At 55.6% G+C, this 23,769-nt stretch overlaps 12 protein-coding genes across 12 annotated transcripts; 7 read left to right on the plus strand and 5 right to left on the minus strand.

The window, feature by feature from the left end:
- Positions 1–394: 394 nt before the first annotated feature.
- Positions 395–1,589, minus strand: J3D65DRAFT_61943 (uncharacterized protein). Its single transcript, XM_066799752.1, has 2 exons — positions 1,470–1,589; positions 395–1,402 (listed from the first exon to the last, which is right to left on the minus strand). The coding sequence occupies exons 1-2, from the start codon at positions 1,479–1,481 to the stop codon at positions 716–718; spliced, it is 699 nt and encodes a 232-aa protein (XP_066652348.1). The 5' UTR covers positions 1,482–1,589; the 3' UTR covers positions 395–715.
- Positions 1,590–1,722: 133 nt separating this feature from the next.
- Positions 1,723–3,365, plus strand: J3D65DRAFT_633890 (arsenical-resistance protein). The gene is made up of 3 exons (XM_066801170.1): positions 1,723–2,126; positions 2,229–2,371; positions 2,475–3,365. Exons 1-3 carry the CDS (start codon positions 1,838–1,840, stop codon positions 3,234–3,236), a joined length of 1,194 nt encoding a protein of 397 aa, XP_066652349.1. The 5' UTR covers positions 1,723–1,837; the 3' UTR covers positions 3,237–3,365.
- On the minus strand, positions 3,241–5,779 carry J3D65DRAFT_575935 (glycoside hydrolase). Its single transcript, XM_066797662.1, has 2 exons — positions 4,485–5,779; positions 3,241–4,440 (listed from the first exon to the last, which is right to left on the minus strand). Exons 1-2 carry the CDS (start codon positions 5,505–5,507, stop codon positions 3,604–3,606), a joined length of 1,860 nt encoding a protein of 619 aa, XP_066652350.1. The 5' UTR covers positions 5,508–5,779; the 3' UTR covers positions 3,241–3,603.
- J3D65DRAFT_62063 (uncharacterized protein) lies at positions 5,626–6,553 on the plus strand. Its single transcript, XM_066799884.1, has one exon. The coding sequence runs from the start codon at positions 5,745–5,747 to the stop codon at positions 6,390–6,392; it is 648 nt and encodes a 215-aa protein (XP_066652351.1). The 5' UTR covers positions 5,626–5,744; the 3' UTR covers positions 6,393–6,553.
- Positions 6,444–7,253, plus strand: J3D65DRAFT_633895 (glutathione S-transferase). The gene is made up of 2 exons (XM_066801171.1): positions 6,444–6,702; positions 6,758–7,253. The coding sequence occupies exons 1-2, from the start codon at positions 6,493–6,495 to the stop codon at positions 7,211–7,213; spliced, it is 666 nt and encodes a 221-aa protein (XP_066652352.1). The 5' UTR covers positions 6,444–6,492; the 3' UTR covers positions 7,214–7,253.
- Positions 7,254–7,718: 465 nt separating this feature from the next.
- On the minus strand, positions 7,719–8,204 carry J3D65DRAFT_62250 (uncharacterized protein). The gene has a single exon (XM_066800078.1). It carries the CDS (start codon positions 8,085–8,087, stop codon positions 7,839–7,841), a length of 249 nt encoding a protein of 82 aa, XP_066652353.1. The 5' UTR covers positions 8,088–8,204; the 3' UTR covers positions 7,719–7,838.
- On the plus strand, positions 8,187–9,485 carry J3D65DRAFT_62244 (uncharacterized protein). The gene is made up of 3 exons (XM_066800071.1): positions 8,187–8,609; positions 8,771–9,355; positions 9,407–9,485. The coding sequence occupies exons 1-2, from the start codon at positions 8,286–8,288 to the stop codon at positions 9,068–9,070; spliced, it is 624 nt and encodes a 207-aa protein (XP_066652354.1). The 5' UTR covers positions 8,187–8,285; the 3' UTR covers positions 9,071–9,355; positions 9,407–9,485.
- Positions 9,486–10,646: 1,161 nt separating this feature from the next.
- On the plus strand, positions 10,647–11,981 carry J3D65DRAFT_605531 (uncharacterized protein; the record flags this gene model as incomplete). The annotated part of the gene is made up of 3 exons (XM_066798362.1): positions 10,647–11,034; positions 11,175–11,514; positions 11,552–11,981. 3 exons carry the CDS (start codon positions 10,647–10,649, stop codon positions 11,979–11,981), a joined length of 1,158 nt encoding a protein of 385 aa, XP_066652355.1.
- Positions 11,982–13,813: 1,832 nt separating this feature from the next.
- On the minus strand, positions 13,814–14,715 carry J3D65DRAFT_62334 (uncharacterized protein). Its single transcript, XM_066800152.1, has one exon. The coding sequence runs from the start codon at positions 14,448–14,450 to the stop codon at positions 13,887–13,889; it is 564 nt and encodes a 187-aa protein (XP_066652356.1). The 5' UTR covers positions 14,451–14,715; the 3' UTR covers positions 13,814–13,886.
- J3D65DRAFT_62309 (uncharacterized protein) lies at positions 14,654–17,549 on the minus strand. The gene is made up of 5 exons (XM_066800127.1): positions 16,829–17,549; positions 15,784–16,766; positions 15,239–15,730; positions 15,142–15,183; positions 14,654–15,080 (listed from the first exon to the last, which is right to left on the minus strand). The coding sequence occupies exons 1-5, from the start codon at positions 17,297–17,299 to the stop codon at positions 14,858–14,860; spliced, it is 2,211 nt and encodes a 736-aa protein (XP_066652357.1). The 5' UTR covers positions 17,300–17,549; the 3' UTR covers positions 14,654–14,857.
- Positions 17,550–19,775: 2,226 nt separating this feature from the next.
- On the plus strand, positions 19,776–20,513 carry J3D65DRAFT_62326 (uncharacterized protein). Its single transcript, XM_066800146.1, has 2 exons — positions 19,776–20,066; positions 20,117–20,513. Exons 1-2 carry the CDS (start codon positions 19,989–19,991, stop codon positions 20,456–20,458), a joined length of 420 nt encoding a protein of 139 aa, XP_066652358.1. The 5' UTR covers positions 19,776–19,988; the 3' UTR covers positions 20,459–20,513.
- A 548-nt stretch (positions 20,514–21,061) lies between these two features.
- J3D65DRAFT_575942 (ATP-dependent RNA helicase dbp3) lies at positions 21,062–23,403 on the plus strand. The gene is made up of 2 exons (XM_066797663.1): positions 21,062–22,868; positions 22,922–23,403. Exons 1-2 carry the CDS (start codon positions 21,097–21,099, stop codon positions 23,076–23,078), a joined length of 1,929 nt encoding a protein of 642 aa, XP_066652359.1. The 5' UTR covers positions 21,062–21,096; the 3' UTR covers positions 23,079–23,403.
- The last annotated feature ends 366 nt before the right edge of the window (positions 23,404–23,769 follow it).

A 23,769-nucleotide genomic window follows, 5' to 3' on the forward strand; every position in this document is an offset into this window, starting at 1 on the left:
AAGTACATACATCATCATTGCGTGCTGTCGCGCCAACCCAGCAAACAACACTTCTCCTTGGAACCGACATGTAAAACGGCAAAAGCGAGGACAGATGAGACAGCACCGTCTACGCGGCGTTTCACCTCGCTGCCCATCACGTCGTATGCGTCCGTTTCGAATCGTTACGAGTGCATCGATGTCTAGTCTTGACGACCAACGGAAGAAGGGAAAAAGGGCGACGTAGGCGAAGGGAGTGCGGCTGTTTGTTGTTGGTCGCCGTGTGGTCGCCTGGGAATTTGCGAGGTGTTTGAGGTTGATTGATGCTGGATGGAGACTGAGGAGAGGATCAACTACCACCCACACCGCACACGGTGCTGCAATGGGATGGGATGGGCGCTGCGCTGGTGTTGATTGGTGGAAGGGCGAGTTGCTTGTTTGTCCGGTTGCGCGGCGTCCTCTCTGCAATTAAGGCAAGGCAGTTGGTCACTCTCTTGTCCATCCATGGATGATGAAATGCGGACGGACGTCTCGCGTACTCATACACACTGTACGCGACTTGACAACGACGCGCCCTGACACTTTGGCTGCGCCTTCGTGCGTCCAGTCCTGCACTCCTGCAGGCACCGCGCGTCATTCTTGCCAGTGGAGACAACGGTCGCGGTCTTGATCAAGAAGAAACAAACACCTCTGCGGTTCTCGAGAGCAGAGTCCGAGTCCAACCCCGTAACCTAACCTATGACCCTCGATCCAGCACATCCATCAGCCGCACGTTCCTGATCCGACAGCTCATAAGCAGAGCGTCGGCAGCGCAGCCCAACTCGCGCCGCGCCAGCTCCAAGTCGTCTTCGTAGCTGCTACTGTCGTTGCTGTGGTGCTGCCCGCGCATCGCCGCCATGATGGCTGCCGCCTCGGCGCACGACATTTCCTGCCCGCTGGCCGTGTCGCTGCCGTGAAGTGTCGAGGTGTGGATGGTCTGGTGGTCGTAGGCGTGCGGGAGATGCGGTTGAGTCGTAGCAGCGGCAGCGGCAGCGGGCTCGACGGTGTTGAGGGGGCTCTGTGGGATGGAGGTCTGCGCGCCGGCGAAGGCGTCTGTTATGGTGCTCGTGTATGAAGTCGCTCTCGTCATTGATGTGACTCCACCACCGCAGCCCACCATCTCCTCAATCCCCACACTCCTCTGCTCCCCCAGAAATCTGTCAACTTCATATCGAGAGACGCCACGCTGTGCCAGCAGTTCGCGCAGCAGGCGATTCTCATGCGCAACGGCGCGCGCCGCCTGCTGGACCGCCGCCGTGGCCTGCACGCCGTGCTGCTCGTATGCTAGCAGCTTTGCCTGCAGCTGAGCGACGTGTTCCTTTTGTTGGGCGCGCGAGCGACGCTGGTTGTCGCGCTGGCGGATGGATGGCGGGATGGCGGATTTCTGTGGTGGTGGAGCTGTGAGGTGAGTGGGATAGATGCGTGGTTAGGTTTGGGGAGGGTGGACGGACTTTGCGTGCCATGGATTCCGGCGGACAGGAGATGCTGAATGGAGCGAGGTGGATGATCGGCGCGGTCCTTTGCGTCTGCTGTGTGTTCGCTCGATTTAGAGGATTGCTTTGCGGCCGCGATGCTGTCTCCAGCGGGGGCAACTACATCACTAGCTCAAAGACCCTGTGCTCCGCCGCCAGCCAATCAGAGTCAATCAGTGACAGCTCTATTCGATGTCGGCCATTCCATGACCACCACTTCACGCTTGCTCAAGAAATGCTAGATTCCAGAAGCTTTTCCTTTTCACTCCTGAACAACCCCCTTTTCCAAGCTCATTTGACCAATCTTTTACCAACTTCGTCATCCCACTCAACACTAGACCAGCACCATGACCCCATCAGAACTGCCCATCGAGGCGAGCACTCCCGCCAACACCAAAGCTCACAGCACCTCGATGACCGCTTCGCCAGCGCTTGATACCGAGAAGCTGGAGCCCACATCTCGAAACGACGAGAACAAAAAGACATCGGCCTTCCAATCGCTCGGCTACCTCGACCGCTTCCTCGCCGCATGGATCCTGCTCGCCATGGCCGTCGGCATCCTCCTGGGCAACTTTGTCCCCGCAACTGGCCGCGCGCTGCAAAAGGGCGAGTTTGCTGGCGTGTCGGTTCCAATCGGTACGTACATTTGGCCGGGGTGGCAGTGTCGACTCAGCATTGGCCGACGTATTTTGCTGTGACAAGCTTGCTGATGGAGGAACGTCTTCGTGTTTGTTCTAGCGGTCGGTCTGCTCGTCATGATGTACCCGATCCTGTGCAAGGTGCAGTACGAGACGCTGCATCGCGTCGTGCGGCAGCGCGGCCTGTGGATCCAGATAGGCTTCAGCGTGGGCGTGAACTGGATCATTGCGCCGCTGCTCATGGTAACCTACCTATACACACCACCCGACCCATCTCCCACCCCCAACACCAAAATAAAAACTCCAAGTCCGGACAGTAAGCTGATCAACGAGGACGCACCGTCAGCTCGGCCTCGCCTGGGCCTTCTTGCCCGACAAGAGCGCCCTGCGCACCGGTCTGATACTCGTGGGCTTGGGCCGCTGCATCGCCATGGTGCTCGTCTGGAACAGCCTCGCCGGCGGCGACTCCGACTACTGCGCCCTGCTCGTCGCCGTCAACTCGCTCCTGCAAATGCTGCTCTTCGCGCCGCTCGCCGTGCTCTTCGTCCACGTCATCGGAGGCCACTCCGGCACTGATGCTGGCCTCTCTGGTGGCAGTGCCTCCTACTCCACCGTCGCCACCAGCGTCGCCGTCTTCCTCGGCATCCCGCTGGGCGTCGCCGTGCTGACGCGCGTCGTGCTGCGGCGCGTTGCCGGCGGCGCGTGGTACGACGGCGTGTTTCTGCGGTACGCGGCGCCGTGGAGCCTGCTGGGGCTGCTCTACACGATCCTGGTCCTCTTCGCGTCGCAGGGCGCGCGTGTCGTGCAGCAGATTGTGGCCGTGGTGCGCGTCGCGGCGCCGCTGGTCGTCTACTTCGCCGTCATCTTCTTCTTGACTTTGTGCGTGGCACGGAGGCTAGGGTTTGGGTACGGCCTCGCCGTGACGCAGAGCTTTACGGCTGCGAGCAATAACTTTGAGTTGGCTATCGCTGTGGCGATTGCGACGTTTGGTCCCGCGAGCGATGAGGCGCTTGCTGCTACCGTTGGCCCGCTGATTGAGGTGCCGGTGCTGCTTGCGTTGGTTTATGTGGTCAAGTGGCTTGGGAACAGATGGGGTTGGAAGGATTAAATTCGCGGCGTCTGCTTGTTATTGTGTCATCAAAAGTACTTGCATAGTGGGTGTCGAAAGAAATGAGTCTTCCTGGGTGTAACTGAAAGAGTGGATGACTGCTCCCAAGGCGCAGCTGTCCCAGTGAACGAACTACTAGGTCCCATCTCTCTCGACATCCACTATGGCTGCAGCATCAATCATGAACGGATCCAAGAGTTCTTTGAAATTTGCCTACCTCGGCCGCAATTACATGTGCAACACTGTTGTCCAACGTACATGTCATCCAAAATGTACAACGCCGGTCCCAAATACTTGCCAACGTGATTACCAAGTCATCAAACAAAGCCTCAATCCAACATGGCTAGACAAAAATATTCCAAGAGTGCTAGTCGCCCTTTGGCGGCGACGGTCTCTTCAAAGGATGTGCCTCGGTATTCAACACGTAGTCGTCCAAGCTGATGACACTGGGCTCCTCGAACAGCAGGTAGAAGTACTTGAGCGTCTCAGCGAGCCAAAAGCTCTCCATGCGATCCGCCTTCTCGACCCTTTGCGTCGTGACGTCGTCAAGCGCCGCGTGCGCAATGGGCGTCCGGGTAAGCTTGACGATGCGGTCAAACATGTCCCAGCCGCGCTCGAGCAGCGTGTCGTTGCCCGTGACGCGGTACAGAACAAACACCGACTCGATGGCCTCGGGCCGCAGGATGTAGCGCGGGTCGGCGATTTTGGCGATGCCCTCGCGCAGGTGGTGCTTTTCGAACAGTTCCTCCGCCGAGTGGTGCGTCGTCCCCGTCTTCTCGACATCGGGCGCGTAGGCCTTTTCGATGGCGTCGCGCCACGTCTCGTAGTCCCAGCCGCACTCGTCTGTCGAATTGCACGGTACGGTGTACATTATTTCGGGCATGATGCCGTTGGGGCTGTTGTCGTAGGCCCACAGACAGCCTTGCGTGAGCTGCCAGCCTACGTCGACGTCCTCCTCCGACTTGAAGATTTTGCCGCCGACGGCGAACATGCCGCCGGCGAAGCACGTCAAGTGCTGGTTCTTGGGCTCCAGCCACACCTTTTGCGGTGGCGATTTGCCGTCCGGGCTCACGTCCCCAACCATGAGTACCGAGTCATTTTTGGGGACCATGGGGCGGTACAGCATGTACTTTTTGATTGGCGAAACTGAGTTGGAATAGAGCTTCTCGTATTGAGGCGTGGCGCCACCAAGGAGTAGATGTTGCTTTGCTACATTAGGACAGTCTTTTCCGAGGGCGGGAAACATACCTTGGGAAGATATTCGTACATGGAGTCGGCCATGCCACCAATAGTAAATCCATTATACGACTTGAAGTCGAGCGTCTTGGCGTTCACGACGACTGGCCACATTCCAGGAAGCTTAGTCTGGCTCTGCTGCTCTTCGAGAAGATTCATGATCCTCGCAATGGCATCGTAGTACTTTGGGTCTCCGGTGGCCTGGCTCAGGCGTGTAAACTCCAAAGTCAAAGAACCAATCTCGGCCAGGAGCACGGTGTCATCGGCCTCCTGCTTTGCGCCCTCTGCTGCGTCCTTGAACTTCCAACGGGTGAGGGGCATGCGGTTGGGCGTGTCAAATGCCTTGTACAGCATTTCGCCCATCTCTTTTGCCTTTTCCAACAGGGAAGGGAATTTCCCGCCGCTGACATCGTACGCTGCCAGGAACCCACCAAGGTAGCGAATGGTCGTCTCAAAGACATTCAACTCGTCGAGAGAGCAAGTGCTGAAGTCTATCAGTTCAATGTCTTTCAACGAGTCTTGGAATTCTTGGTGCAAGCCCATTATCCACAGCGTGTCGAGAGAGTCGACGAGCGTCGCAGCCCAGCCACCAAAAGTGTTGAGGGTACCGCCAGTGAGCGGCGTCACCTCGTCGCTGAGCCAGGCCTTTTTCCTGTAGCCAAGCCATGCGTGCTTGAATTCTTCTCTGACGGCGGCGACACGCTTGAGGCGCTTGTCACGTGCTTCCGATGTTTCATCGTCCGGATTGAATTGGTGCTGGATGCGAGGGATGTCGTTGCCAGGCTTGATCTCGGGCAGCGCAGCAAAGGAAGAGAGAGGGTAATGCTGAGTGACGGTGCTCCAGCTGAATTTTGGATGCTTGGAGGCGGGCTCTAGTTTTGTTTGGTCGTCGTCGGACGGGGTCGAAGCGCCGATTGGAGAGGCGGGCGCCGACGGAGACGGAACGCGCCAATTACGAGGCTGATGCGACAAGTAAAGCACAAAGACGGCGAACGCGCCAATCGCCAGAGAGGCCTTGCGCCTCGCGGCTACCATGGTGCTGTTCGGCTGGATTGAGTGATGGTTGGTAGAGGGCGACGTTTGAGGTTCAGTTGGATAGGTACTCGACTTGACGACGGGTTAAGGTGTCGGGTCGTGGCAAGGCCATCCTGCCTTCAATGTGATTGGCAGACGGCCATGGCCATCAAGGGGAGCGTTTGTTGGGCACCATGACGGCTCAGAACCACAGGGCCGTCGCTTTTTCCTCATTCTTTCGCACAAGAAGAACAGTTGATGGGATTTTTGCCGTCGACGGTCGCGCATCCGCCAAAGGAATGCCAATGGCCTGACAGGCAGCTGCAGGTCGGAGCTGACGGGACCTGGGCTGGAGGCAGCAAATGGGAGCGACCACTCATTCACCAACCATCGTTGACCAAGCTCCAGGTTCTTTGCACACTCTCTACATGTGCTTTCACTGTCCTCCGTCGTGTCCTAGTTTCCTATTCTGTTCCTGCTCCTCCCAGTCCTCTTATTCTGTGCACCCCCGCTGACCAATCACGCCGGACGGGCAAGACTCCGACCACTCGCCATCTTGGTGACTTTGGACTGGTGTGCCTGGTTGCTCTCCGCTTCCGAGCTATTCTGCACCTCTATAGCCGTGAAGCTGACCCATCATTTGCTAGTGCTCGCTGTAGTACATTGCCCGAGAGTCCGCTTCGTGTCGGAGCTGACAAATTCGACGCTGGATTCCACGCACCGTCGAAGACGGTAGAGCGTGCTAACCGCCTTTTGGTGGTGCCCGTCTCTCGAATTATCAGCCATTGGCGAATAGGAGTCCAGAATTCCCAGGTCTTGGGTGCTGCATTTGGTCATGAAGTAGCTAATGTGGATCTCAAAGAGTACACGTACCAACATCTGATGTCACGGATTGCACCTACATAATTGACACGGCGTGTCTATATCAAGCCTGGCCAATTCCCCTTCGCCTTCACCAATTCAATCACTTCTCCTTCATCGCAACCAGTGTCTCTCCCAAGCCAACATGTCTTCCATCAAGCCTCTCGTCCTCTACTCGCACGCCACGGGCCCCAACCCATGGAAGGTGGCCATCGTCCTCGAGGAGCTTCAAGTACCCTATGAGACCAAGTTTCTCGACTTTGCGGCCATCAAGTCCGAGCCATTCCTGTCAATCAACCCCAATGGGCGTGTGCCAGCACTCGAGGACTCCAACACGGGCGTCAAAATTTTCGAGGCATGTGCCGGTTTCAATCCAATGGACGGTGAATCCAACGCTGACGTGTTTGCAGTCTGGCGCCATCATTGAATATCTGATTGAGACTTACGACAAGGAAGCCAAGCTGCACTACACGGCTTCTCCCGAAAAGTACCTGGAGCTGTCGTGGCTGCACTTCCAGATGAGCGGACAGGGCCCGTACTGGGGTCAGAAGGCCTGGTTCACCTACTTCCACTCAGATAAGAACATCACCAGTGCGATTGAGCGCTACGGCAACGAAATCAAGAGGACTCTCGGCGTCATCGACTCGCACCTCAAGAAGACGGGCAAGCCCTACCTCGTCGGCGACAAGATCTCATATGCCGACCTCGCTTTTGTCCCCTGGCAAACCGTCTTGGGTTGGTTGATTCCCGACTATGACGCTTCCAAGGATTTCCCTGAGTGGTCCAAGTGGAACCAGAGCTTGTTGGAGAGGCCAGCTGTGAAGAAGGTCCTGGCCGACAAGGCGGCGGTTGCGCCGAAGCACTGAGAAGGGGGATAGAAACAACATGAGCCATAATGAATTTGCGATTTTTGCTTTCAAGGTGTGAATTGACTTGGTGACTGACTTTTGTGGTGCGTACCAGTCGGGAGAGAATGGACCGGCCACAACTTCAACTGAGTGGTCGGTCGCTAAGGATTGCGTAATTTGTGCCCCTCCCCCACACCTCTCCACACCCTCCTCCTCCGCGCCCTATTCAACTTTACCGCCTGTGCAGCTGCTGATGATTGCTCTCTGACTGTCAACGCAGTGTTTGAATGAGAATCGAATCTTGCGCCTTGGTATGGTCATTGCGGCAATCACCATCGATCAAGAACACCTGGATGGTCGAGTACTACACTGACAAGGCCACAGCACTGAAACACGCCTCATCCAGTGGCCATTCCATGCATGAGTGCAGCTGCAATGCTTTCCGACGTCACTCCAACAGAAACAATCATAATCAGATCAAATCGAAGAACTTCTTGTCGAAACATCCCCGCTAGCCCTCAGCTCTGTTCTCTGCAACAGCATCACGGCTGGTGTTTCATGCGCCACACGCAGCTGAGATGCTCAACTCTTCTGTTGTCGTCATCCGAAGCTCACTCGCGCTTTCTTTTTCCCGTCCAACATCCTACCTATCGGTGAGCTGCAAATAGCAATACATCGACAAAGGCCCAAGGACTATCAAACATCTACTCAGCATTAGTGAGCTTATCCTCGACCGAGCATTCCCGATCACAAACATCGACATGGCGTAGACCACTGGCGGCAGTGCCGCAGTGAGAAGTGTGCACACCGGAGATGCCACTACGGCGATACAGCTTCCCAAAACTGCACTTCTACAAGCATATCGCCGCAGTTTACGTGGGATGGTGGCCATTGTAGCTTCTGGGACTTGCACTCTGGTCAATCACGCTGGAAACCTTTCTCAAGATCGATAAGAAGTCAGCAAAAGATTGGCCAGATACGTCGCACGGAAACTGTTGTAGGAGACGACGCCTCCTGCAGATGCAACAAACAGATTCAAGTCACACAGCTACCCAAGATCGCAAATGTTCCCGAAGCTCAACACTCGCGCATGCAGGTGCTTGCGACATCCAGCCCTAGTCTTGTTTCATACAAGCTCACGGCGATTGCTTCTCTGTCTATTGATAACCAGGACAGGAAGGGTAGCGGACACAACCTCTATATGTTTCCAGTCGCGTACGGCAGTCCAATCACAGACCACGTCACAGCGCATGCACATTCGCCATCCACTCTCAAAGTTTGCAAGACCTGCGGGCTTGGTGCGAGGTCGGCTCATTTTTCTCCAGGTCGGCATCGGTACAGGAGTCTCGGGGGTGATCACAATCAAGTCGTAGCCGATCCCATCAGCAGCAAGCCGGTCGTCCCGGCCTTCGAGGTGAGTTTCCAGCCTCCGTATGGCCGCGATGCCCCCGTTTTACTGTGATCGCTGCAACAAAGTCCGTAAAGCATCCCACGTGCGGATGGATCGTCATAGTCTCGGCATTGTGACTGGCAGGCGCCTGGGCGTCCTTGTCGCTATCACCAACCACCAGACAGGGGGCGGCTACAACCACCAACTCGGATTCAAACAAGCGCCACAGCATCACACGGAATGCCGACCTGGATTCTGGGTCCGAATGGTTGCAGAAGGAAAACTGGAGCACCCAAGGTCTTTGGCGCAGCCGAAGCAACAAGGCACCGCGCGGAGCTGGGTCGTCCCGGAAGTTTACAAGAAAGCACACAAGTGGCTGTCATGGCTTGCGAGATGTACCTTATCAAGCTGATGGAAACGGCCGAGCCAAGAACCCCCCACGGGCCGAATACCCTTTTACGATTAAGGTTGACCCAGACATCTAAAAAATAAGGTTATGGAGGCGCCGGGCGCCGCGCCCCTGCAGCTGGCGCCTTGAGGCAGGTGCAAGAGAATTTGTCGCCGTCGGAGGCCTTCCAGCACCAGGGAACATAGGCGCTCTAGCCACTTGTTTCAACAAAGTCGCTGTGAAGTCCAGGTCCCGCCATGACGAACAAACTGGACATTCTCCAATGACGATTGAGCCGTCCATCACCGACTTTTGTCCCTCGCACGGCGGCCCATGCGCTCACTGCTGATACCTGCCTATCTAAGGTCCGCCGCAGACGAGGGTAAAAATCTCATCGCGACCTCTCACTCATGGACCTGACTATCATTCTTAGGCGGCGCCTGCCGCCCGACTCGCCTCGGGGATGGTGCTTGACACCGCCATTCTCAGCTCGGCGCAGATTTTGAGACAACAACTGACATCATCAACGGCTCGACGTTGGACAGACAAAAGCACGTTTTTCCCGCCCTTTTTTCCGCCTTTGATTGTTGCCCGTCTGTGGGGTCAATATAGGTACACGGATCTCCGGGAGACATTCCGCCGTGGCATGTTGACCCGTCTCTAGCGCTTGCAGGTTTGCTGTTGGCCGTTCGGTGGTGGTCTAGTGCGCTCGGTGGCTTGAGAGGCTTCTGCTCGGCCGTGCACAGTCCCAACCTCACCGAAGACAACAACACCGCAAAGAGTCCGGCCACCATCAAAGCCTGACGCAGTCAACAGCATCGTGTTCGCAAGGCACCTCGCTTCGACTGAATATTCGAGTGTAAAATTTCCGAGAGGGTCCTCCTGGCACCTGAATGCTGTGCCTGACTACAGGGCTGTAACGCGACGTCAGTCATGACTTTTCAGATGGTCTCTGGGAGGGTCTCCAAAAGCCAATAGTAAGCTTATCAGCTTCAAGCATAACAGGGATCCGAGCGGGAAGCCAGGATGTGATGCAGGAGAAGTTGAAAAAACAACAAACTCTGTCCATGGGACAAACAAATCACGACCTGAGGGATGCTCTGCAGTTGAGCGGCTTCGTCTTACGATCACCGTCTCAAAAGCAACATGGTGCAAGCCAAGCTGCAGTGGGCGTCTGCAAGAGCCAGGCGCGCAAGTCTTTCTGCATAAGGCGGAAGTGACAGGCATTGGGTCCAGTGTGTGTGTCCCATCTATGCCCCCACATCATGAGCGAATTCTGCTCCAGCTGTCGGCGATCTGCTCACAACAGCCAGCAACGTGCCAGGCCCGCCGCTTTCGCTGAGCACCGATGGGCACCAGCACACCCCATTGGCAATGGCCAGCACATGGAGCGGTGGAGTCTGCGCCGCATCCATGCCACTCTGAGCCCGCCCACGAGCGGAGCCTTGGCTGAATCAAGCCCTTTTCCTACACCTGGTTGGCCCGCTCTGGTATAAAGGACATTCCGCCCTCAAACTCCGCCTCACCGTATCGTTGTCATCGTCAATCGCTTTCACATAGGTGATATACATTCATCACCAGACGTCCACTCTCTCTCTCACGGACGCTCCTTTCACGACCCACAGCCATCCAATCCTTGGAAGTTGATCAATCTACACAAAAGAACAGCAAAAATGCAATTCTCCACCATCGTCGCCCTTCTCGCCACCACGGTTGCTGCGGCGCCCTTCAACAGCACCATTGAGGCCCGTGGCTTGAACGAGACCTCTGCCCTCCTCCCCCGTGGCCTCAATGTCACGCGCATCGTCGAGTCTCGCGGCTTGAACGACACCTCCGTCCTCCTCTCCCGTGGCCTGAACGACACCTCCGTCCTCGTTGGCCGCAGCGCCAACGTCACTGTCCGCAGCTACAACGCTACGAAGAGGGGCGAGTCCGCCAGCTTCCCTCACGTCAACCTCCCGAAGCCCGTCTCTGGCATCTTCGAGGGCAACAAGAACATTCACGCCTTGCCCAACAAGACCACGAACGATGTCAAGAGGTCCTACGGCAGCTTTGGCACCGGTACGCCATTCCGCGCGTAAAGCACAAGCATGCTTTTATACCATCCCGTTCCCCAAGAAACAAATCCCAAAACCGTCCATTCTTGCACGATGAACAAAAAAACGCGAACGTTTACCGATTCGATTTTCTCTTTTCACCAGGCTCTGGCGAGGAACCCCCTCAACGACAAGAACATCTAAGACGAGCAGACGAAACTTCGGCCTTGGTATCTCCGCCGCAGCCTGCTGTCCCCGTCACCGCAGTCATTCCCGCAACAACCCCCAGCAACGCCACAACCCCTTCTCCATGGAAAAGCCCCCTGCGTCGCCTCCAGCGCCATTTTCGTCGCCAAGAGCTTCGGTTTCAAGCCCAAGCCCAAGACCAAGCCGAACCGCAGTCCCGTAACGCCTCTACTGCCACTGCTGCCAACACGCAGAAAAGGAAAGCAAACGCAAACGCAGCCCCCGTTGCCGCGGCCTGCGCCAGCAGTGGCATGGACGTGTGGAACCGATGCATATTCTGAGTCTTGGGCTCACAGCCACCCGCGACAACCTCTCCTCCCCGACTTTTCTTCATCTGACACCTCGCGCAAGGACTTCAACTTCAACGGCGATGGTGGCGATTTTTGCGCGGTCAATACGACGACTGGCAGCAGGGCCGCCACTGCTACGCGCTGTTGTCGCTGTCTCTTGCGCAGTGCCATGGCGGCGGAGGCGGCAGCAGCACTACCGGTGGACGACTGCGCGCATGTGGCGCGAGTCGCGACCATCACCGCTTTACCTGCCGTCTCCACTCCCACTGCTGATGGCTCTTCATCCTCCTCACCATCTCCCGAACCTCTCGAGATTTCCGCGGCTGCCATTACCGAGCGCGAATTGCCTTCGTTGAGCGGTCTGGGCCGTGGCAACACCTTGATCTCGCTGTGGGTGGCGACGCTTTTCATGACGCTCTTTTGCGATTACGTTTAATGCGGCTTTTTCTCTCTTTTTGTCATGTTTTCTTTGCGCATATCCAGATTTGGTCACAGTGGTCTTTCACGTGGGATGGTTGGGCTTTTTCTGTCTTGCTTGCTACCTAGATGTGGCTCAATATATCATCATCATCACTTCAATCACCATCTGCAATATCGTGCTCATTGGTTTTCTTCTGTTGGTCAAGTCCTGCTCAAACCGCTTGTCAACGCCGCGATAGTTGTTCCATCTTGCTGCCACACCACACATGTCCTTTTTGGGCTTTATCAGCGACGCAGCGTTAGGTCTGCGTGCTCCCCTCCATTCAACGAGCGTATACCTTCGATAGAGATGTCAAAATCACCAAATTCCTAGTCGCTCTTCGTCCACTTTCACATGACTATCTGTCATCCCACTGAATGACTCCCATCCACCCAACCAGGCCTCCTGCCGACCCACCCAGTCGTCCGTTCATTCCATAATCCCAACTGCCGCCATCCCTCCTCCCTCCCTCCTCAGTCCCTCTCTCTCTTATCGTCCACTCCCACAAGTCTCGAATCTAGCCTCCCACCCTCTGTCTCACATCCACCCTCCCACCCCTCCACCTTCCTCTTCCCCATACATCCTGCGTCCAAAGTGCACCTGATGTCGTTCTATGACTATGACTAAGACGCAACGTCTTCTCGTCTTGACCCGACGACGGCGGCCGAGGTCACACCTTCTCCCGCCGCTGCGGCCCCCGTCTCGTATCCGCCGCTGTTCGCAGCTCTTCGCTCGCGGTGTTCGTTGCATCTCGTCATCTCCTCGAGTCGCTCTTCGCGCCTTCGCTTCTCCTCTAGGCACTACATACTTGATCACCTTGATGCGCACCGTCCGCCGTGTACACCACTCACTAACTTTGTTGTGCACCGAGTCGTCGTGGAGACTGCTGTGGGGTAACGAGCGATCTTCAAGGCGATATTGCGGAGAGAAGCGAGGTGTGGCTTCTTCCGTTCTTGCAGATCTGGCCTAGTGACTATGACGCTCCAGAAAGGAAGAGGAGAGAAAGAGAGGCGGTTGAAAAAGTCGCCGAGATGAAGACTCCACGCGTACGAGATGATGAACAGGATGGCGAGTTGGCTAAACGATCGCATCGTCATTGCTTACTGACGACATCACTGGCATCGCACTGCCTCGCCTCGTTGTTGCCAAATCCATATGCTCATGCAAACGCGCAGTCCAGAAGCTCGGGGTTTGTCGTTGCGCGGATCGACGTGATGGGCAGCGCAGCACTGGACTGCAGACGGCGGGATAGAATAGAGCCGGAGAGGAAAGGGCGCCTGCTCTGCCGTCAACTCGCCGATTGCGTTGTTGAAGCCGGAGGACGGCTTTGGTACTGGTGCCGTGGCAGGAGCGCCGACTACACAGGAGAAAGAAATTCGTAGGAGGATCTGTTCACCTGGAGTGAGAACCAGAGTCAATTAAGCAGTCGATGCTGTAGAACGGGTGGGTACTGCTTGGGATTGCGTGTATATTGAGGAGTCCTGCGAACCGCATGCATGAGCGTACGTTGACAGACAACGGAGCCAGAGCATTGGTGACTTCGACAGGGCGCCAATCAACATGGCTGCCGCTCAGAGAGAGGTCTAGCTCACACGACAGGCAAAGTACAGTAAGACAATGATGTTCGATGCTTTTATGATGAGAAGCTAATGCAATCTTTTGTTAAACAGAACATTCCCCATCCTCTCTACAAACAACATATGGGCGAGGAGGAGCGAAGAAAGATTTTGGCTTGACCACAAAACCGGCTCGTCACCGTCCCTGTCAAAGGTACGGGATTCCATCTCGCCACCGCCGCCAGCAAGATGTTCTACACCCGAAAAGAAGAGATGAGAAGAAAAAGACGCGCGATTGGAAGAAACAGGCACCATCTGCGACGGCTCATCGGGCTTCAAGCCATTCGGACCTCGCACTAATGGGTTCGGATACCATGAAAGCGACATTGGAAGTCAGCCGTCGCAGGAGAGACAGATCAACCGAGTTCTTCAAGCAGACATAGCGACAAGCCGTGGGGTGCATGAGCCGACCTGGCAAAATACCCGGCGATCGATTGACGGTCTTCTGCCGCAAACGAGACGCACCCCGCAATCCACATGCAGACATATCCAGCAGCAGTGCCCGCCGTCTTCGGAAAACTCCTGGTCTGTCTTGGCCGGAAACTTCAAGTGGCGCGAGGATTGTGCCGCGGATGGGAACCAGGACCGACCGTCTGCGGGAGGAGCCGAGGAAGGAAGAGCTCGGGGGTGCCGCGCCAGATACGATCGGATAAGTTGGGTGGAAGGTGGACGCGTGGGCCAAGGCAGCAACCAAGGAGGGTTGCGAATTGGGCCACGAGGAGGATGAAGAAGAGCAGTATTGTGGCTGCGGCGGCGTGGGTGGTTGTGGGTATGCAGGGCCACTTGCCACAAACGGACAGGCAGAGCGAGTGATCGACGACACTCGCATAAGCTTGTGCGTCTTGAGTGCGCCGTTGGCCGAGAAGGGAAATGTGGCCTGGAAGGTGCGAATGTTTGTCCGACCAAGATTGAAAGACTTCGAGGTTCCGCGGGGTTGTCACGGCCGCTCGGTTGCTGGTAAAGGCCGTACGAAGTCACGTCTCCTCGTGGCTCTTTGCGACGCGAAGAGGCCCATGGCGTTCCAGGACTTTGCACCTATGATGCTCTAGCCGGAGGCAATACTGCCTATCAATCTGCATGGCTGTCTGTTTGCATGTCTACTCCGGCCACTCGTCCTGGTAAACAGCCGAGTTGGCTATAGGCCCAAACGAACCATAGACTTAGCGACAACGATTGGTGAAAGAAGTTCCTCGGTCTTCGCTGGTAGTTTCCTCAATTTGACTGCTCGCCGTCACATCAGACTTTGAGGCCGGTTGATTGAAGGAACAGTTGGCGCCGGTCTTCCGCCTCCCGGATGATTTCTGCGGACAGCCGAAGACTCGGAGCCAGATGAGCAAGGAGCTCGATCTCGCAAACCACGTCATTGATGATCGCGTCCATTGAATGCGGGGGTGGCAGAAGTGCCGACAACGAGGGTGACATTGTTGCGCCCATGACCAACAGCGTTTGTGAAACGACCCTGTAAAGCGAAAATCGTCAGCAAAGCAGCCACTTTGCCGTTCAGAAGCTGGGGTACGTACGAGAGCGCACCTTGCCACAAATATGGAAGGTGTCCAGCGTGGCTGATGAATCTATTAGATCTCGCGGACTTGTTACCACATGTGTCGATGAACTTACTGAGCCGAGATGTGCTCCAATTGGCGGATGCAAGCTTCCAAGCAACGTCGGCAGTTCTCTTGCACCACCACATCCAGCGCGGCAGACTCGTCATTGAGGACCGCCAAAATGTAGGGCCTGAAGATCGCGGTCCGACAGGCAAAGTACCTCAGACGTAAGACCGTCTGCACCGGGTTGGAAAGCGGAACTCGACTGTGTGGGAACTGAACCGGCAATGGCAGGCCTTCGTACCACTGAGTGAGCTGTAGATCGAGCTCCGACACCAAGGGCTCGAGCTCTTGTATCGAAGTTGATGAGACGGTCTTTGTGTTGATGAGACGGTTGACGCGATTGAGGATGCGTCGCAGACCAATGTCGGCGGTGAAATACCACAACTCATCTCTGCCAGCTGGGGCATCTTCGAGCTCCTCTTCGAAACCACCCGGCAGACCAACATTGTCTTCTAATTGCGCTATTCCGGAGTGAGGAAGATCAAGGTCGGCAAGCAAGTCACTTGACCTGGTTAGCCACTCGATATTGACTCTCATATCTGGTAATGGTCTTACCTCTCAAAAAGAAGCGTATTCCAAAACACTCTTCCCCCAAGTTCCCTTGCTTGAGGCGACAGTCGGTTGGGTGCCCCCAACAAGAGCTGTAGCTTCATGCTTGCACTCGTCAACATGTTCCAAGCATCCAGTGGTCGGACAATGTAGAACAGGTAAGCCGCGGCCAAGAACTGACATTGAGGAGCCAGCACATTGTTCAATGTCAACAGCCCAGGCAACATATTCCAGGCTGCTGCAAAGTAGTTGATGCCCGGCGGTTCGGTGTTGATTGGTTGCTGAGCCATGCTTCCAGCATTGCTGGCTGCTCCGAGGGCCAACACAAGAAGGACCATTGTGCATTCGGGCCCCTCGCGCAGTCCCTTGGAAATGGCAGTCCGATAGAATGCTGCCCATGTATTCGGGTTGACGATGGCATACCAGACGTTGACGCGTGCGAAGAAGGCGTGGACGTACACGTTGGCGTTGGAAAGATCCAGGCTGATCGTTTTGTTCGAAAAGTTCAAAGGTTCGCGCGACATTTCGAGTGAGAGCATGACTTGCGGATCATAGTTCCGTGAAACGAGATCCCGAACCAAAGGCCACTGCAGCAGGTTCAAAGCCGAGTCCGCCTGCGTCTTTGATCCCGTGTTCAAGTCGGAGGAAAATTGGTCACGGCTCCCGAAGCCGTTCAGATTGCTTTGAGACAGCGGGACCATGCCGCTGAGGTTGCCGGAGTTGTGGGCAAGGATGTCGTCGTTGGTACTGTGGCTTGCAGTTGGAGAGTGGGAAGTGAAGTCGAACAAGTTGCTGACTTGAGGCTGGCAGGAGATGTTGAAGCGCAGCAATCCCTCGATGCGGTCAAGATGCTCGAGGATTAGCTTGTCGCCAGCATCCAGCTTTATCCCTGGCTCGCGGTAGACACAGTCTGCATTGAGTTCTGTGCACAGACGGCATCGTGGACGATTACCGTCGCAGCGAGATTTGCGGGAGCGGCAGATCTCACACTGAAAGAGGATGAGTCGACCAGGTTCGTGGGATATGAATACGGAAGTCTTGTTACACGTACCGCGATGATGGCTCTCCTGCGAGGATAGTCGATAGTATCCGTGCTTGGCCTCTTCTTTGCATTTGATACCGAGCCGTGTGGAGTATTGCATGCGGAAACGCCATTGACAATCGACGGATGGGCGTCTCCACCAGCCCGTAAATCTTTGTCGGCACTAGATTGAGACATGTTGCGCGGGCGCTTCTTGACAAAACTGCGTCCTGTAGGGCCTGTTGGAGCATATGCGGGGCCACAGGGAGCATTCAAGCTACTGCGAGCCAGGGTATTGGCATTTGATGAATCCAGTGGATCGGATGAGGACTTGAGCGATGATTTAAGCAAGTGAGAATCGATTTCCGGCAGTGTTCCAAGAGTGAGGCAGAAGTTGTCGGCCAGGTAATGACCATTCGTGGTCGATGTTGGTGCTGACACCGGGCTGAAGTCTGGGGAGGGAGTGATGGGCGTCATGATTGGTGGGTAGGCCAGGCACATTCTCCAGGTACGTCGATGCAGCCGAAGATGGATCCGGTTGTGGCTTGTGTCGTGGTGGGAGTGGTGTTGCGCAGGCGGGGCGTTGGGCAGAAAGGACCAAGACAAAGCACTGGAACTGCAGCCGCCTTGTGAGAGAGTGAAACAAAAAGATGGTGGAGTAAATCAGGTGCTTCTAGACGGGGGCCTGGGGATACAGGGCAAAAGGAATGATGGCACAAGTCTGATATGCCTGGGAATGGGGGTGCCATGTTGTATGTATTTATCCTGGTCTGGCGGTTGACCGAACTGGTGGACTTTGCCGGCAGTGGTTCTGAACGGAGCATTCCCTCTTCCTTGGGATTCTGGAGGCCTGGACGCATTGAGCAGACAATCTCGTGGCGGTGGCAGCCACGCGGGCGGCGAGGCGAGCGTGGAGGCGAGCACGGGCAGCAAGCGTCTGCATCCGCGCGGAGAACGGACTCGCCAGGGTAGTGTAATCCGACGCGCTTCGCCGTCATCACCATGCCTCCACGAGCAACGCGTTGCGTTGATACGCCAGCAACACGTTGGAATATATTAATGGCCAGACCGACGACCTGGCCGCACCACGCGCTACCCTGCGCTTATCCGTCTCGCAGGGCGTTTGATTCGGTCGTGGCAGCACCTAGGCCGCCAACCCGTTGCACCGCAGCCGCGATGACAACCCACGCAGGTCTGCGGAGTGGAGGCCAGGCAGACCAATGTCTGTTGGTGGTTGGGTCCTTAAGAACAAGGTGTTCCTGGCTTTTTGACAGCTCTTCGACCTTGCGACCCACCCCAAGTCCACATCATGCCGCTGTTGTAGAACCACCGTTGCAGATGTTGAAACTTTCATCTCCGACTTTGCGTGGAAGCGCTCGCTTTCTACTGTCCCTTTTCGTGCTTGAGAGTGGCTCGTCGGTCTCCAAATCCAGGGAGTTGATGCTCGGAGTCGCCCCAAAATAGGTGTGTCAACAGATCATCTTGGAAATCCAGGTTACTCGATTGCACGTCTGACCCAGAGGAACCCTGCTTGGAGGCGGATGAGATTTTGACCTGACCTGTGAGGAACCACGACCTCAGAGCTCTGGATATTTGGTGTGCCTGCTGAGAGCCCGTTGAGCTTGTTCGTCTGAGCGTCAAGAGCCCGTGTGACGCTGTGAATTAGCCTTTGTCGTAGCAAATGCTTGCAGCTCGGCTCCGTTTGAAGGAGCAGGGAAATCCAACGTCCTTCGCGTGAGGTTCTGCTACTTGACGTGGGAGTGGGAGAGCCGGACTTGTCTAAGAATACCCATTCCCCAAGGATCCCTCCCACCTACCGGACGTTGGGCACGATGCAGATCCGATCGACATGCGCAGGCCTAGAAGTCTGTCAGACTTGTTGCTCCTTCGGTAACACTCGCAGCGGAGGCCCCTCTTGAAGACCGGTCAGCCCAACGTCTGCTTTTGAGTGGCTTGCGAGCTGACGACGAGGGGGTTAGCCAGGTACGCGCCTGCACCGACGTTTGCAGGTGCTGTTGTGAACCGATCGGGCACCGATCGTACTACTGCGTCTCCAATTGGTGTGCATCCGACGTTTGCTGCCGTGCTTCCCATGGCGCTTGGATCGTTGCTGATGTATGACAATGGCGTTCAAAGCCAGCCAGTCTTGTTCAAGCTCTTTTTGACAAGAAACGTGCATGCATTGACGTACGTGAAACTAGGATCGCGGAAGAGGGAACATGTGGTAGGTGCAATGTCCAGACCGAAAATGACCGGCACAGGTGGTAGCAGAGGTCGTTGACGGAGCCAGAGTAGAAGCCGAGGGGTTGGTAATGCATAGGGCCAGAATGATTGGTTCATAAGCCTGTGTCAAGCTTATCAAGAACACTGCATAAATGAAGAACCAATTCCTGAGCTTGAAAAAAGAAAACAACTAATAAAGGGAGTGGACGTGCTTGGTTCAATTTGTTTGGCAAGCCTCACAGTTGGGAATGAGGCCAGGTTAAACTTAGATGTCTCTTAGCACAGCCACAGGGACTGCACATGGTTTTGAAATCCCGAGCTCTGATTGAAGTGGGTGTAGAAGGCTTCAAATGGAGCCCAAGTGTCTTGGTCCCGGCCCCATGGCGAAGGACCGACGAGGGAGAAAGTTCGGGTCCCTAAGGAAACTTCTTCATGGAAGGAAGGTGCGGTAGTGGTTTGCATCACCGACTCTCGGGAAGTTTGATTCCGTGATCCAGGCAATGAGCCGTCAAACGACGCGGCGAGGCTTTCCGTAAACATCACGGAGGCTTCTGGTAAGCGCTATTCAGCTGTTAGTGTCAGAGAAGCTGCGAGACGGGTACCTGCCTTTGTTCGCTTGGATGCAGTGTGCCGTTTCTACAGGCAAAGTTGTTTTGCAAAGCATCTTGCAAAGCCTTCGCTGGATCAAGGAGCATTCCTCCCTTCGGTCGCTTATACACGAAAGGCTGCCAAGGCCCGAACTACCCTTTGTCCTACCTAGCTGAACCACAAGAACGGCATACGGATCTCACTATGAGCGACGAGAACCGCAAGCCTCGCCGTCCAAGCCAGGATGTTGCAGGGTCTCAACCTGCTGGCCAAGGAGGCAAAGACTTACCGGCTGTGGAGCCCAAGGTGGTCAATCAAGAGGTGACCAGAAGCCTGAATCTTATGTTGGCTCGCATAGCTGATCTGCCAGGATGGGCTGATGCCAACGGCTGAGAATATTATTCGCTCGGCCTTGTCCGCGACTGGGCTGTACTCCGAGCGAAAGGCTGGTGCAGAGGTAAGGCTTAGTCGACATATCCTGGGTAGCGTACTCATGGTTTTGAACAGGGCTCGAACAAACGGTCGCCAAAAGACGCGGCGAAGACTACTGGTGCCCAGATAGCTGAAGCCACGACTGCCGCTGCCGAAACCGTTTCGAAGGCCGTGAAGGAGGTCGGAACAGCAGTGTCAGACTCCGCACACAAGGCCAGCGAGAATTTGGAGAAGGAGGACGATTCTCTTGGTCCTTACGGAAGCCCAGCGACATGCGTTCCCAGCGACATCGATCCCATCGCCGAAGTCGTCCACACTGGGCTTGACCTCAGACAGGATAATAACGACGGAGGCGAGAATGGCAGGGCCAACATTTCGGACAAGCCCAACGGCAAAGGCAATGGCAAGCCAGAGTAATTGTGCAGAGTTGAAGATGGAGTGGACAGAGGTCAACGATGGTGTGAATCGGGCGGCCAGGCAGCTTTTCAAGCAATCCGTTCGTTCTGGGTACTGGCTAAGTATGTCATCAATACATGATATTCAAATCGGTCCCAGTCTGTTGGTGCTCATGTTGCAGGCCTAGAAGGAAGGAAGGAAGACGGAAACAGCCACGTTCGACAGGATCTTGCAAGGTGAGTTGACAATCATGGGATATATCGACCGAGGGCGTGACGCTTGGAGAGCACTCAGGGCTGAAGAGCTCGTTGAGCTCGTTGAGCATCGTGAGGGCGGCTTTCTTCGTGAAGTTCGCGGCTCGTGGGATCCAAACATCCGGAGTAGAGTCAACATGAGGGGCACTGAATTGGTCCGTGAGAGCTGCGGACGATAGCGAATGACGCAAAGGATCAGGACAAGTGGTTCATGGCAATAAGAAAATGAAGGGACGAAAGTGTCGCTACGGGTGCGCAAGCGGGACGGAAGCCTTTCCGCACCGATGAAAATGCACGGGCCCCATGTCGGCGCCCTAGACGCCGACCAGCCAGGGCCTCGTCTACTTTTTTCCTACGCGCAGTTCTGCGACACAACCACACGCTATCCTGTCTAACGCTTTGAAAATGGGAAAAAGAACCCGCAATGAAAGCGCCGTTGCCGATGGGCACCCGGAGCCCAAAAAGACTCGCACCGAGACCGGCGACGCGGCCACTGACGTCGTGTCGCAGGAAGTGAAAGGCGCAGCATCCCAGAAGAAGTCGAAGAAGTCGAGCAAAAGCGAAAAGAAGGACTCCAAGAAGGCTGACAAGTCCGAAACCTCCAAGGAGCCCAAAGAAGAAAAGTACAAGAGAGGAAAGGAGTCGAGGGAACAAAAGAGATCGGAGAAGGAGCGCAGAATAGAGGCCGGCGAGGTTGACCTCGAGACACAAGACGCAGAAGCTGCTGCAAAGCAGGCCAAGAAGGAGGCAAAGCGAGCCGCAAAGGCAGCCAAGGAACATACTGAAAATGATGCCGAAGCTGAGAAGAAGGCCAAGAAGGCTGAGAAGGCGGCTCGAAAGGCCGCGAAGAAGTCTGGCAAGAAGGCTGAAGAGAACGGTGCTGAAGACACGGTCATGGAGGATGCTCCTGTCGAAGCCAATGGCGATGCTTCTCCGGCTTCGAATGGCGACGCCACATCTGGATACGTTCAAGCCGCCGCACTCTCAGCGCTGCCCCAGTCTGAGATTGACGCCTTCTTGTCGAAGCACTTCATCACCATTACCGATCCCTTGAAGACCGCCTCGAAATTCCGCCCGATCGTTTCGTTCGCCCATCTTCCCGTCACAGATGAATCTTTGCGCGCTCCCTTTGCTAGCTTCTCTGCTCCCACACCCATACAAGCCGCGGCATGGCCGGCCCTGTTCACGGGCAGGGACATGATTGGAGTCGCAGAGACTGGTTCTGGCAAGACCCTGGGCTTCGGTGTCCCTTGCGTACGCCACATTACTTCGCTGCCGAAGAAGGACCAAAAGGGTGTCAAGGCGGTCATTGTGTCGCCCACGCGCGAACTTGCGTGCCAGATTCATGAGCAGATTGACAAGCTGGCGGGTCCAGCTGGGCTCAAGACCGTCTGCGTCTACGGCGGTGTTCCCAAGGATGACCAGCGCGCTGCGCTCAAGAAGGCCACCATCCTTGTGGCCACTCCCGGCCGTCTGAACGACTTCATCGACGAAGGCGCCGCGGACATCAGCAAGGCCGACTTTGTGGTCCTTGATGAGGCTGACCGCATGCTCGACAAGGGTTTCGAAGACGCGATCAAGAAAATCATCAGCAGCACTCGTCCTCTGAACGAGCGTCAGACTCTGATGTTTACTGCAACATGGCCCAAGTCCGTCCAGGAGCTCGCTGCGACCTTTATGAAGTCTCCCGTTAAGATCATGATTGGAGAGAACGCATCTGGAGAGCTGCGCGCCAACACGCGCATCTCGCAAACAGTCGAGGTCATCGAGCCGTGGGGCAAGGAGCACAGGCTGATTGAGTTGCTCAAAGAGCACCAAGCTGGTTCAAAGAAAAACGACCGTATCCTGGTCTTCGCGCTGTACAAGAAGGAAGCCACGCGCATCGAGAACCTCATCCGCAACAAGGGCTTCAGGGTCGCAGGCATCCACGGCGACCTTGGACAGGCGCAGCGCACTGCTAGTCTGGACAAGTTTAAGAAGGGCGAGGTGTCTCTACTCGTGGCGACTGATGTCGCTGCCCGCGGTCTCGACATTCCTGACGTCAAGGTCGTCATCAACAACACTTTCCCGCTGACGGCCGAGGACTACGTGCACCGCATCGGTCGAACCGGTCGTGCCGGCGCGGATGGAAAGGCGATCACGCTTTTCACGGAGCACGACAAGGCGCTGGCTGGAGCGTAAGTGCCGATCCCGAGTACCATTTTTGCAAAACTTGCTAACGAACCTACAGCCTCGTCAACGTCCTCAAGGGCGCCAATCAGCCCGTTCCTGAAGATCTGATGAAGTTTGGCACGACGGTTAAGAAGAAGGCCCACGACGCATACGGTGCCTTCTACAAGGACCCGGCGGACATGAAGGAGGCCACAAAGATTACCTTTGACGACTGAGTCGTCTGTCTAGAGCGTAGATACCCCGACGTCGCAGGGTAGAAAGGGAAGATGGGAAAGATGGGTGTTGTCCAAATTTTATTCAAAGGCGCAATGAATTGGCTTGAATCGGGAATCGCAAAAGTTTTAAGTGGTTTTAGAGAAGAGAAGGCTTCATCAAGACGGCACTGTGTTAGATATGCTGCTCATAGAAGGCATTCATCTTGGGGAGAGCAGGAGAACCAGGGTCGAGATTGGACCGAAAACCCACCTGTTCTGTAACAATACTGCCTCTGCATATCCACTTGTAGCTTGCACATAAATCTAGCCTCACATTTTCGCCTCCAAAAGATGTCCATTCAAATGTGAAAGGGGGCAACGCGCGGAATATAAAACGAGACGAAGCCGTGGACGGCGACCTCTCGCCCGCCCGCGCAATCGGCGACCACGGGCAGCCAATCACGTCTGGACCCCAAACTCGCGCCAAGTGGACTACCGCTCGCTGTAGGTCTACAAGAGCTGAGTTGCTCCCCATACTGAGTCGACAAAGTCCCGTTCTTCGACTTGATCGGCACGTTTACGATTGCAACGAATTCTTCGCCAACAGCTCCCAAGCTTTCCAGGAAAGCGCTTGTTTCGGAGATACGCACGCCTCTCAGTCTACATACTTGCCTATTACCTGTCAAGTCACGACAACACCAACGAAATGTGC

The sequence above is a fragment of the Phyllosticta citribraziliensis genome (assembly GCF_038025025.1).
Source record: "Phyllosticta citribraziliensis strain CPC 17464 chromosome Unknown J3D65scaffold_10, whole genome shotgun sequence".
Classification (NCBI taxonomy): domain Eukaryota; kingdom Fungi; phylum Ascomycota; class Dothideomycetes; order Botryosphaeriales; family Phyllostictaceae; genus Phyllosticta; species Phyllosticta citribraziliensis.